At 38.6% G+C, this 12,906-nt stretch overlaps 1 protein-coding gene across 1 annotated transcript in view; it reads left to right on the forward strand.

Moving 5' to 3' along the window:
• The first annotated feature begins 1,524 nt into the window (after nucleotides 1-1,524).
• LOC140347394 (dmX-like protein 1) overlaps nucleotides 1,525-12,906 on the forward strand; it is a 52,141-nt gene continuing 40,759 nt past the window's right edge. The window contains exons 1-14 of the mRNA XM_072433827.1: nucleotides 1,525-1,677; nucleotides 3,394-3,519; nucleotides 5,490-5,567; nucleotides 5,643-5,721; nucleotides 5,803-5,923; nucleotides 5,999-6,065; nucleotides 6,225-6,409; nucleotides 8,522-8,714; nucleotides 9,725-9,905; nucleotides 10,923-11,096; nucleotides 11,385-11,617; nucleotides 11,702-12,380; nucleotides 12,481-12,602; nucleotides 12,678-12,767. Of these exons, the coding sequence (XP_072289928.1) occupies nucleotides 1,591-1,677; nucleotides 3,394-3,519; nucleotides 5,490-5,567; nucleotides 5,643-5,721; nucleotides 5,803-5,923; nucleotides 5,999-6,065; nucleotides 6,225-6,409; nucleotides 8,522-8,714; nucleotides 9,725-9,905; nucleotides 10,923-11,096; nucleotides 11,385-11,617; nucleotides 11,702-12,380; nucleotides 12,481-12,602; nucleotides 12,678-12,767 (2,415 nt within the window). The 5' untranslated portion in view covers nucleotides 1,525-1,590. The remainder of the gene's footprint in view (nucleotides 1,678-3,393; nucleotides 3,520-5,489; nucleotides 5,568-5,642; nucleotides 5,722-5,802; nucleotides 5,924-5,998; nucleotides 6,066-6,224; nucleotides 6,410-8,521; nucleotides 8,715-9,724; nucleotides 9,906-10,922; nucleotides 11,097-11,384; nucleotides 11,618-11,701; nucleotides 12,381-12,480; nucleotides 12,603-12,677; nucleotides 12,768-12,906) is intronic.

Genomic DNA, 12,906 nt, shown 5'->3' on the forward strand with positions numbered 1-12,906 from the left:
GTCGTTTAATAAATCCATATTTGAGTCTGACTCGCAGCCAACCGCGCGGACTACAAAGACCAGAATGCATTGCGTTATGTCATGATCATCATGACACATCTTCAACATTGGAAAAGCTTCCCTTACGGAGGCATTTTATTTGCGTACCTCGAAAAGCTCCGTTCCTTCTCTGGATTATAAAATGAGAAGCTCTCGCACCGATTTTGACGTTTTCTGCTTCCGTTGTAGTTCGAATCGTTGTGACACAGTAGTTTGATGAAGAGCTGCTCAGGCTAGTGCTAACGCTAGCCTCAGAAGTGAGAGGCTCGGATCCGTCACATTGGACCGCACTCGGCTCACTAGAGGAGCTCATTTTGTCACGGATCCACTGCTTCGTGCATCTTTAGGTTCATGGGACGCACGTCAAGGAAAAGCACAGGTAACGACAACATGTTCTCATAATCCCGCAGTTTTAGTGAGAGTTTTGACAAGCTAATATTGACTTGACAGCTAGAGTGGAGTTGACCTCAGCGCGGTTACTGCTAAATGATGCATGGACTGTAAAGTTGTAGTTTATTACAGTTTTCATGTATTTAGTGGGTCAAGTGTCCTCTGGCTGGTTTCATGTGATGCTGAGCTTATGTGTGAAACTCTATCACGTGTGCTTCTGCTACAGGAAACACGAGTATGAAACAATAACATGGAATAATGTTACAAAATGAATCTATGATGAATGTGGACGATCCAAACAAGCGCCACATTATCTGTACAATAAGTTAATAAGTTATCGATGGAAATGTTTTCATAATTTGTTCAACCATCTATCAATATATTATTATTAACATTGCAGTGCCTTATAGGAGTTCTAAGGTTATATCAATATTGCAACTATTGTTTTGGAGATAGGCCTATACTAAAATATACTAGTGGATATAGTGTTACTCAATCATATTAAGTTAAATTAAATCAAACTATTAGAATGGCCTTGATAAGACAACAAAGTGTCTAGTATCAAACAAAGGTTTAAGGTGATATTTCTGGCCTTTGTGATTCATTTTATGATCCGTTCATGTTTTATGCAGTACTTGAATCTCAACCAAGACATTTTAGCACATTTCTGATACATAGTGAAAATATTGTTTGAATATCATGATCGAGCTACTGCATAGACTCATCCAGATATTTATTTTTCTCAATTTTGCCCACTAATAGTTACTTGTATAGAATATTACTAAATTAATACAATAATTCCTATCATATCATCGTAATATCAGTATTTCTAAATGGGATTTCATAATCGAATAATCTGGCCTTGCATTGTTTTAAATTTAAAGTAACAAACTGGTAAATAGAGCATTGATCTTCACATTGATTACGTCACAACCCAAGCATTTCATTATGGCTGGTACTTCCTTTGGGGTTTGATCATTGTGCCATTCATCTGTGTGATTCTGCATTGTGCTCACTGTTCTTCTGTATTCACAGTGGGACTGTGAAGCTGAAACCCATGTAACTGGAATTACAGAAGACCACCACCATGACCTTTATAAGGTTTCAGTGCAGAGTCTCCTAGAGCAGTAGTTTGTGAAACCGTGAAGACCGAGATCAGCCATGAATCTTCATCAGGTCCTCACTGGTGCCGTCAACCCTGGAGACAACTGCTTCTCCGTGGGCAGTGTCAACAATTTCCCCTTCACGGTAGGACTCAGAATAGAAGCCATTCAATCAATCAAGCACAGTATTGAATTGCCACAATAATAATAATGATAATAATAATGATGATAAAAATAATAATAATGTTTGTGTTCCATTGTGGCTTGCTAACTTTAGACTGCTTCAGGTTTTGAAATGCATGCAATTTTCCAAACGGTGAACAATTTCAGTCTTCTCTTAAGCATTTCTCACCATGAAAATGTGTCAAATAACATTTATTTGACACAAGGTGTGCGTTGTGAACTGAATCGAGATTTGAACTCATGACTAGACAGAAAATTCTTCATTTTGAATATTTTACAAAATGCAATCGCAACTTATTTTCTTTGCGCTGCTCTTTGTAATGTTAAGCTAGAACACACGGAGGCATAGTTGTTTTCTTCAAACAGGGCAGATGGCACTAAATTATACTAAATGTGATGCCTCTTAATTATTGCATTACCCTGCTGGAATAGATTTTGTACACGGCCTACTCCAAACTATTTACACCCACTTTCTCCTTGGAAACAGCACTGCTGAAAACGCATTGCCATCTTAAAACATCTACGCCCTTTGTTCATTAAAGATGATTAAGTCCTATACAAATTCTGCTGCGATTTGGAATGTTCGTGGTAGATGATGATTGTTGTATATAAAACTTTAAAAAAAAAGGATAGTAAATAAGTGATTTATGGTGATTACAACACAGGTTCGCTATGAAAACTCCATCATCCATGTTCTACCGCTTGGTCCCTTTCGGGGTCGCGGGTGACTGGAGCCTATCCCAGTGACTTCGGGCCTTAGGCGGGGTACACCCTGGACAGTGGCCAACTTGTCGCAGGGCCAACACAGAGACATAGACATTACTTTTTTTTTTTTTTTTTTTTTTTTTTTCATTAATTTCTACAGAAAATATCACAATAAACACTACCGGTAATATTTGTATAAGTTATCTGTATTTTTATTATTATACTTCTGTGCCTAATCTGTTTCTGTACCTAATTTGTGTTGCAACATTATAATTTCCCCATTGTGGGACAAATAAAGGTTAACTTATCTTAATATTGAAACAATGCATAATAATCCAAAAGCAAGATAATCGCCCTTTCCTACACTTACAAAATTAACATACATCCTATTTTGTAATTCCAAAAGTAAGCTAAATGTAGAACAGTAAATTACACAGACGATCTTGCACCAACAAATCCTATTTTTGTTAACTTATACATCACTACAGCTGTGCTCATATTGACAAGATCAAAGGACTTTATTATGTCTAAGTATATAATCACTCGCTCCCTCCCTGTTTACAGCCGTTATTTGAACACAGAGAGAGTCAATACAACCTTAGAACAGGTATGTTCAAACAAATTAAAACGAGAAATATAAAAAAGTAACTGTATTTCTGTCAAAGGGGTTAGTTTATGGAACAAGCTGACAACTAAAATGTCCTTTACAATAGATGCCTTCAAAAGGAAGTATAAAACACTATAGAACTCGGGAATGATCTATGTATATTGTCTGTATAGCGTGTATTGTGTTCTGTTGAGGATTATTCTTCTCACCATAATCATAACATCCCCGATCTGTTCGTTTTGTCATTATTGATCACTTTTTTAGATTTAGATTTATTTTAATTTAGCCACAAAAACATATAAAGCAAAAGTATTAAAGGTACAGTGGTAGACACTAAATGACTGCTGCTCCTCTTGTGTTTTGAAGACCTACGCGTCCGGATGTGACGTGGTGATTCTGGGCAGTGACTTTGAGCGGCTCCAGATCATCCCAGGGGCCAAACATGGGAACATCCAGGTGGGCTGTGTGGACTGCTCTCTGCGGGGGGGCCAGGTAAGAGCCGCTACCAACACATACGTTTGACCACACGCTGTAGTGTAAAGTGTTTATTAGCAAGATGATTACCAAAGTTTAGAACTGAAAAGCTTAATTCATGTATTATGTTCTACGGGTTTCAAAAAATCACTCACTACTTTTAACTTTAACTTTTAACGATTAAAACTAGTATTGAAACTAGACACTCATTTCAACAAGTGTCACTGAAGTGTAAAACTAAATTAAAATAGTTTGTACTTTTAACACCTACAACACAAGTTATGTGGTTCTGTTATGTTTGTTTTGCTTTAACTTGAATTGACTGGTTTTATTGTTTTAGGACCAGTAAGATAAAATGGAGCATTTATTATACCTTTTGTTGTCTTTTATAGTTTTGTGTCTGCAGAACTTTGAAATGTGTTTTGTTTATAAAATGTGCTATGCAAAAAAGTGGATTTGGATTTAAAATTGGACTCTTAATCTACATCAGAACTAGTATAAAACCACATGTAAATATTCAAGAAACCTCTATTTATTGTATTGATTTGATTTAATTACTCTATTGTAGACAAAGAGAATGTTTTTGTACAAAGAATTTGGTATTGGTTATTGAGCCTTTTTCTTAATATATTATTTATATATATATATATATATATATATATATATATATATATATATATATATATATATATATATATATATATATATATATATATATATATATATATATATATATATATATATATATATATATATATATATATATATATGCCAAGTTAAGTCCACCATAATCCCCACTGTTAAATAAAGCTGTTGTAGTAATGATGAATGTGAGCATGACCTCAAAAATGGGCGTTCAGTTTCTCACTGCTCAAATCATGTGACGTTTAATCCAATTGACCAGAGCAGAACAAAACTCACATGCCTGCTCCCTCAGTCAAAGGGCTGTTTAAGAGTGCGCCTCACTTTTACCTTTTTAAAACTGCTCGAGTTCATGCTGTGGCTGTTGTCTTTGTATGGCTGCTCTACAATCCAAACACCTTTTTAAACTTGAGTTTGTGAGATATGCAGAACAATCTTTCTCTTACCTTTTTTTGAGAGAAATCTGAAGAAAGAGAAAATGTGACCATATATTTTTTATTTCACTGATGCATATTATGACATGACCAATTGTCTGCTGCCTTGGAGCTGGCTTGTGTTTGTGTGCATGTGATTTGTTTCCATTCCTACTCCGCGGACATGAGCACATGTGTCGTGTGTGACTCACTTCACTCTGACATGTTCCCATGCGTTTGACCTGGATACAAACACCCCATGTGCATCTGCCTCTGGATTTCATCCCCTCTAGTCGACCTGAGCTGGTGTTAAGTGTCCAGTCTGAAGTCCACTCCTGTGAATAATGTGTCACAGAGAAGCTGCATCTTAAGCATTTTCACTGTGTTTACTCTGCTGCAACTGACCTCTGTTACCGTTAGAAACAAGGAAATGAGGAAATGTTAGTATTACTATGAACTATACTTGGCTGTTGGCATAATACAAACCATATGAATACAAAATGTGTCCATGGAAACTCCTTACTTAAAGGTGCATTTTGTAACTTTTCTGGTGGAGGTTCCACCAATTTGTCTCCATGGAGCTATTGTTTTCCCCTGAATGCTTGTATGAATGTATGGTATTAACCAGCTCTCTCTCCATGGAAACAAGCAGGTAATGCTACCAGGCCTAGATACAAGTCAGATCTGTGGAGAGGCGAACCTACTCACAATAAGAATCCATATTTTTCTATGTGCTTTTTAGCAGTAAAACATCTGTGATTGAATAAAGGCAAAAAGAGATTAATTTAATTCCATACTGTGGAGCATTTCAGGCAAAGCCATAACATCTCCATGGAGACGAGCAGGTGGCGGACCCTCGACCACAAAAGTTACATGATATATACTTGAATTATTCTCAACATTTATGTACATTGGTCATTGTGTCTTTCTCAGATTGCAGCTTCCTATGGAAGTATTGTCTGCATCTTTGAGCCAGTTTATCAGCCCGAGCACAAAGACACTCTGCTGACTGTGAGTACAATCTTGATTGTTTAATTTTTTTGCTTCATGATATTCTAATACAATTGTATGTGTTTTTCTACACAGAAGCTAAATTGCCAGTGGCACAAGAAGGGTCAATTTGTTTTAGATTCCATTGTACGCAACTTGGCCTGGCACCCCACAGGTACATGCAGGCAAATAGTTATTGTAATAGTATTATTATAATGACTTATTATTTGTTTAACTTGCCTTTCTGTTTGTTCAGGTGCCAGTCTCTTAACAGGCTCGAGCTGTCTTCAGTTGTGGTCTAATTATAAAGGATCCAGTGAAGAAAGTGAAAAAGTAACTTTGAAGGAGTCTGGATGGAGGTGCATTTGGCAGAACAGGTACAGTTTATTTAACACTGTAACCAAGGTGTAGTTTTACAGAGTTCTTCATAATGTCTGTTTTTGCTTTTGTAGAACTGCTTCACCGGTCTATTTAATGAAGTTCTCCCCTGATGGAATCTTTTTTGCTACTGCTGGGCAGGTGAGAAGCACAAGTATTTATTTTACCCGTATTGCACAAAAATGGAAGGCTGCATTTATATCCCCATGATATTCAGTTTATTATTCCTTTGGCAACCTTTGAAATGTCTCCTACAAAGATGAACTCCACACTCTTCCTTTTGTTTGCTTGCACATTCAGGACGACTGCCTGGTAAAGGTTTGGTACAGCACCAGTAAGTGGAAGTTTGGAGTGTCTTGTTTCTTCACACCTCCAGATCCGGACCTCAGTTTGGAGGGAGAGCTGGCCTTTTCCTTCATCTACCTGGCCCATCCCCGCTCAGTCACAGGCTTCTCGTGGAGGAAAACCAGCAAATATATGCCACGGTATGAACTATATAAACTGCAATCCCATATTTTTGGGCGACACTTGGCACTGGGCTCATAGAAAAAACTCTGAAACATGTTTATCAGGGTTATTGAAATCAGTTACTTTTATTTATGTAGCATCGTAACCAGTAAAGGCAATATAAATATAATTACATTTATTTGAAGTGCACTGCGTAACCCAGTCACTGTAAGAATGCATGTTTTTCAAGGCATTTCTCAAGCTCTAAAAACCCTGTAATTGAAGAAAGGTTTGATGCCATACTGTGAAACTTTGTAGGTAACAACATATTTATAAAGACAAGCATGTAGCAAACCCTCCCCCAGATATGTTAGTACAGAACATAAGACATTGTAATAATGTTTTATGATTCATGTTTAAAGCCCCTGTGGAGTGGCTTTGGAAATGTACTCAACGAATAAAATGCAATTAAATGAACCAGCTTTACTTGACCTGAGACTGCACTTTATTTAGGAAGCCTCAGGCGCAGTCGGTATCTGTGGTCCCTTTTATGGTTATTTGATTTTACATAGGTCTCAACAGCAAATACCCTCCATACAGACTACAAAATTGGTTTCTAGTTGGGAAATACTGACAAACATGTACCGGTATATCTATTTATTTATTATCTCAATGATATTCAGACAACAACAATGGTGTTATCCAACCTCTAAAATTACTTTATATAATAATATTTTTTGCGGCAAGACCTTTCTCTTAGATTTCCGTTGGAATTAATTGAATTCCAGCTAAATCGAAATTTTGACAATGTAATTGAACAAAACTGTGGGTCAACCGCCGTAAAAGTGGGCGGGGCAGAATACAGTGAATAAAGAATGCGGGCTGGGCAGGTCATGGTAAAACAACCTACATTCATTTTCTTACTTTCAATGCTTACTATACCAGACAAACAGGTCTGGTAAACGAGTCAACACTCTTTACATGTTAAAGCTTATTAACCTCCTTTAATTGAAAACTGTTTAGAATAGGCTGTCATCAAATGCCATTATTTTGCTTGTAGATTCTCAGATTTTTATAGCACGAGTTTTATACAATGGTGCAACGGTTAACCAATCGCATTGAAACAAAGCTTAAAGTCATCTTCAGAAAATCCACACTTTTTAGAATTCAAACCTATGGATATTTATTCAAACATCTGAAAAGAAAACAAACTAGATACAGAACTAGACGAAAAAAACAGACCAGACTTATAAATAATGCAGGACCTCTCTCTTTGATCGAATTGCTGTTTAGAGTCAAACTTGTGTGTGAGCATATATTTTAGTTAAATTAGTTTACTACATAAAGGAAAACTGTTATTTTTATATTTTTTTTTAATCACAGTTTCTAATAGAACTCGTATTGTCAAACTCAAACTAATTCCCAGTTAGCCTGATTGTAAGCCAAGATGCTACTGAAGTTAACACTCACAAAGGTTTAATCTGAGCTATAGTGTGTATGTTATCACCTTTCCCCTATCCCCGCCCACAGCCCGCTACTTACTTTTCCATAGACCGTATGTATCAGTGGACAAAGTGTCCACATACCCTTTGGGCATCAGACCACGCCTCTGGTTTCCCATGTCAATGAAACCTGTTTCTCTCATAAGCTGCGCTGGACCGTTTGAAAAGGCGGCACCTGATTCAATTATTATTGTTCATATCTTGAGTTACAAAGACGATAGTGACACCCAGGATCAGGTAGAGAACATTTTAAGACCAGAATGACGAGCCTCAGCAGCAGCAGTTACAGAGAAAGGGGCAGATTCTATTCCGTTTCAATAGACAGTGAATGGCAGCCAGACATGGAGCTGAATCGGCACCGCACCCGCAGTCCACTCCTACATACTGTCTCTGGGTCATACAAGCAGAGTTAAAAAATGTTGCTTAATTTAGAAACTAAAAATCTGCTGCTTGCGATGGTGCAATGCCACAGTGAGTGGGTGAGGCCTGCAGTTTTGAACAGGAAGTTCAAGATCAATATTGTAGTTACTTTAAGTATGAGGAAAAAGTCTAATGATTCTTTTTAATGGGGTTGGTCAATGAGTTATTATATAGACTGTTCTGTTATGTCTGTTTATATTGACACTTGCTTCTTTGTTGTTCCGACAGTGGTTCTGTCTGTAATGTCTTGCTGACTTGCTGTAAGGACAGTGTATGTCGACAATGGGCTGAGACACTGTTACCAGGCGACACTCTTCCGTCTGATCCCTATAACAACCACAAAGGCGCCCAACACAGGGACACGCCGAGTTCTCGGAAAAACGATGGCAATGGGACGGCACAAGGAAGATCAGCACAGGAAGTAAGTGTGCTAAATGCGTCACACTGCAAGATTCAAATATCCTCCAAGCTTTGTTTTATATGCTGATTATCCCCTAACTACTAAGCATGTAAATCCGTTTACTATAGTAGTATAGCCCCAATTATATGTTCTTATTTTGTATACAATCCTTAAGCTGCTTCCATTACCTGTTCATTCATTCTTCAAAAACAATAACTACTTCATGAAGACCAGCAGGTGGCGGAACTTCCACCAGTAAAGTTACATAGTGCGCCTTTAAGTAACATATGTAATTACTGCGATAGTGACACGTTTATTACAGAGACTGAGGCACATTAAACTACAAAAAAGCTTGATATGCTCTTTTTCCCTGGTGGCCTCCGAGAGCTGCAGTCTGTGTGATACACTTGGAATTATTCATAAGAAATCACAGCCACTGTTGTGTTTATTTCCCCTCTAAAACTGGATGAATGACACAGAGTAAGTCTTGGTTCTGCCTTGCTTGTCATCAAATGGAATCAATGTAGGTTGTATGTTCTGTGGTTAGCACCCGCACCACAAAGCAAGAAGGTCCCGGGTTCAATTCTCAAACTTTCTACTTTAAAGGATAGGTCAAATGCAGAGGAATCATTTCCCTACAGGGACATTTAAGCATACATTATGACTGCACTATAAATTGTGATAAATAATTGTATTGTAATTGTATTAGTTACTTCTACTATTAGTTTGCTCTGCAGGGCTCCCAACTGTGGATTGCCCGTTCAATTCCAGTTCCGGACAGCACTTGCATGTCTCAACTCAGATTTAATGTGTTATATTATGGATCAATCCTGTTTATATTCCTTAATTCTCTGCTGATAGTTTGAAATAAACTAGTTGTACGACCTTAGGGGTTTTCGTGTTGTCGGAATTTTTTTAGTAAATGCTCAAAACTGCCTTTTGTAGGGAAAAATGTTGCTACTTTTTCTTTATATGCACCCAAACAAACGTACAAAAAAATACATTGATCACATGTTGATATATGTTAACAGCCAAATCTCCAGGAGTCTTTGCATTCAAGTGTTTACCGGGATGTGATCCACCCTTCCATAACTGGCTGCCTGCCCCACGACCAGAACCGGCACTGCAACCACCGCAAGGGCAAAAACGGGACGCCCCACGCCAACGCACTGTGCCACTTTCACATCGCCGCCAGCATCAACCCTGCCACAGGTTTGTACACTTATTTACAGATAATCATGTAATACCAACAAACCACACCAACAAAATATAATATCCTGATATTGTTTTACATCGATTACACAGCATGTTTCTGTTCTGTTTGTTCGTGTCAGATCTTTATGCAGCTTTTTTCATAGACAATGTAGATTCTCTATCTGTGGGAGATGCATTAACATTGAGCTGCATATTTCCAAAGCAGCATTTTATCATTTCGAGCAACAAGAAGTGAGAGGAGCGAACGCACGTCGCTACTGGGGCTCGCTCCTCTCACTTTGGCCCTGTGCTCAGAGAGGACAGAAATAGTCCAGAGTGTGATGTTCTGAGTCAGTGCAAAACCACGGCTGGGGAACTTTATATTCAAACCTCAAATCTACTTCTATAAGAGCAATACAATCTTTCTATCAATTTTAAAACCATCATTATAAGATACAACTATTATAATACGTTTTATGATAATAATAATGATTGGACTTGTGAAAGTTCATTTGTGACCCCTGCTCCACAGTGATAGAGATTCTTCCTTTGTCCATTTCTGACCATTCCAGAAATCAAGCCTTCTTAATTCACATTGGGAAATATTTTTTGTGAAGCTGTAACCGATGCATTTAATTGTAGTTCAAGCGAAACCCTTTTGACACACACATTGGATATTGGATATTTTACATATTTACTAATGCTTAGTGCAGGGAGTGTATATTTATTTTGTTTCAAGTTTAGTTGAGACAGCGCAAATATTTGATTCTCTGAGCCTGGAGGCTGAAGCTGACATAATGCATTTAAAGAAGTGTCTACAACCACAAAGTCAAAATCAAATAATCAGGACAAAAAGATGCTTGGTGCCAGCTTGGAACACAAATGGAACAAAAAAAAAATCCTTTCTGTAATTCCTGGATCTTATACAGCTCAGTCACTAAATAGGAACTTTTTCTTCTGGGATTTAGCATTAAACTATAACATCCATCACTATTGTGTATTTCACGTTTAACATGATATACTTATGTTTCGTAGACATTCCCTTGCTTCCGTCAATCTCGTCCTTATCCTCTGATGATGAGGAACCTGGAGGTCCTTTTACCGTCCACTGGTTAAACAACAAAGAGCTTCAATTCACTTTAGCAATGGAAGTCTTCCTTCAGCAGCACCGGGGCAGCCTGGAGCAACAGCAAGAGTTGTCCAATGAAGGTACTTGATATATAGGTACTTAATATATTTATATAACCACATTTCAAATGGTCCAAATCCGGTTTCAGTTTCATTATTTATGATGAATAAAGAATCAAAATATGAAATCCAGACCTTTTTTAGTAAGAATTGTTCAAAGAAATGGATAGGTCCTAATGCTCATGCTCTTATCTAGGTAATACTGTATATGCCAATTAATCCACATGCATTAATATTTGTTTGGCTAGAGTTTAGCTTTTCCACAGGGTTTTCCAAATATAAAATGCTATGTCAATAAATTTGTTGCAGATCCTGAAGATGAGGAAAATTTTGAAGAAAGTGGAGGGAAATCTTGTGATCCAGAGCCAGAGTCCACAGAGCTGCCTTTAGCGTCAGTGGAGCATCAGGTGGAGGTGCTGTTGGAGGAGTGGAACAAAGCAGCTGACATGTTGTATAGCATCCACCCCATGGATGGCTCTCTGTTGGTCTGGCATGTGGACTGGTTAGATGAATACCAGCCAGGCATGTTCAGGCAAGCTCAGGTACCACCTCCCACTGTGTTCATACTGAGAAGCCATTCAGCTGAGACTCCATCTAAGCATCACTGTGGTTATTTTGTGTTTCAGGTGTCTTTTGTATCTCGTATTCCAGTAGCATTCCCTGCAGGTGATGCCATCTCATTGAGCCATAGCATGGTCATGTATGCCTCCAATAAAAATGTGGACTTAGCTCTCCAGCACGATAGGCAACGCCCTCCTGGCAGCTCTCTGCCTCAGGCCAAATCTGCTCTCATTAGTTATGCAGGACAAAGTAAAGCTGCCCCCAGCAGCAGCCTCCGCTTCAGCATATTCACCCCCAACGTCCTGATGATCTCCAAACATGACGATGGCTCCTTGAACCAGTGGGCAGTGAGCTTTGCAGAGGACTCTGCCTTTTCCACTGTCCTCAGTGTGTCCCATAAATCACGGTACTGTGGCCACCGCTTCCATCTCAATGACCTGGCCTGTCACTCAGTGCTGCCTCTGCTCCTCACCACCTCACACCACAACGCCTTGAGAACTCCAGATGTGGATAGCATTCTGGCCCCTCCAGAACGCGGCCTGCGACCAAACCGCCTATCACTGGGAGCCATTTCCCAGGATCCTAATGCCATCTACAGTGAGCTCATCTTATGGAGAGTGGACCCTGTAGGCCCTCTGTCTCTGTCGGGCGGGGTCTCTGAGCTGGCTCGCATCAATTCTCTGCATTCTTCAGCATTCTCACATCTAGCATGGCTGCCCACACTGATCCCAAGCACCTGTTTAGGTGAGATGAGCTCTTATTTTATTTCAGATGAGTCCCTTGACCATTTTAGCAATATACATGTTGATTTATCAACATGTCTCTTGACCTTCTCTTTCAACAGGAGTGTACTGCAACTCTCCCAGTGCCTGTTTTGTGGCAAGTGATGGTCATTCACTTCGACTGTATCAGGCTGTCATTGAAGCCAAGAAACTTTTGAGCGAGCTTTCCAACTCAGAGATATCAGTCAGTACTTTATTTCGACAGTTCTTTATTTAGCAGAAGCTAAAAATTAACAAGAATTTATGTTTTTCATATTAGAAATATGTTGGTGAGGTCTTCAACATCATTAGCCAGCAGTCAACAGCAAAACCAGGGTGCATCATTGAACTGGATGCTATCACGGACTTTGTAAGTATCTAGAAGACAATCGATTGGTAAAACTTATTTCCATATTTTCTGTATTGCTTTAAGGCTACTCATCTGAATCTAAATGCATCTGATGTGCTTGTTAGCTATAGGCACAGATGGTGATGCACATATTACTACA

This window comes from Eucyclogobius newberryi, unplaced genomic scaffold (assembly GCF_026437365.1).
Source record: "Eucyclogobius newberryi isolate DKJ021-1_F unplaced genomic scaffold, fEucNew1.0.hap1 SCAF_6, whole genome shotgun sequence".
NCBI classification, from domain to species: Eukaryota; Metazoa; Chordata; class Actinopteri; order Gobiiformes; family Gobiidae; genus Eucyclogobius; species Eucyclogobius newberryi.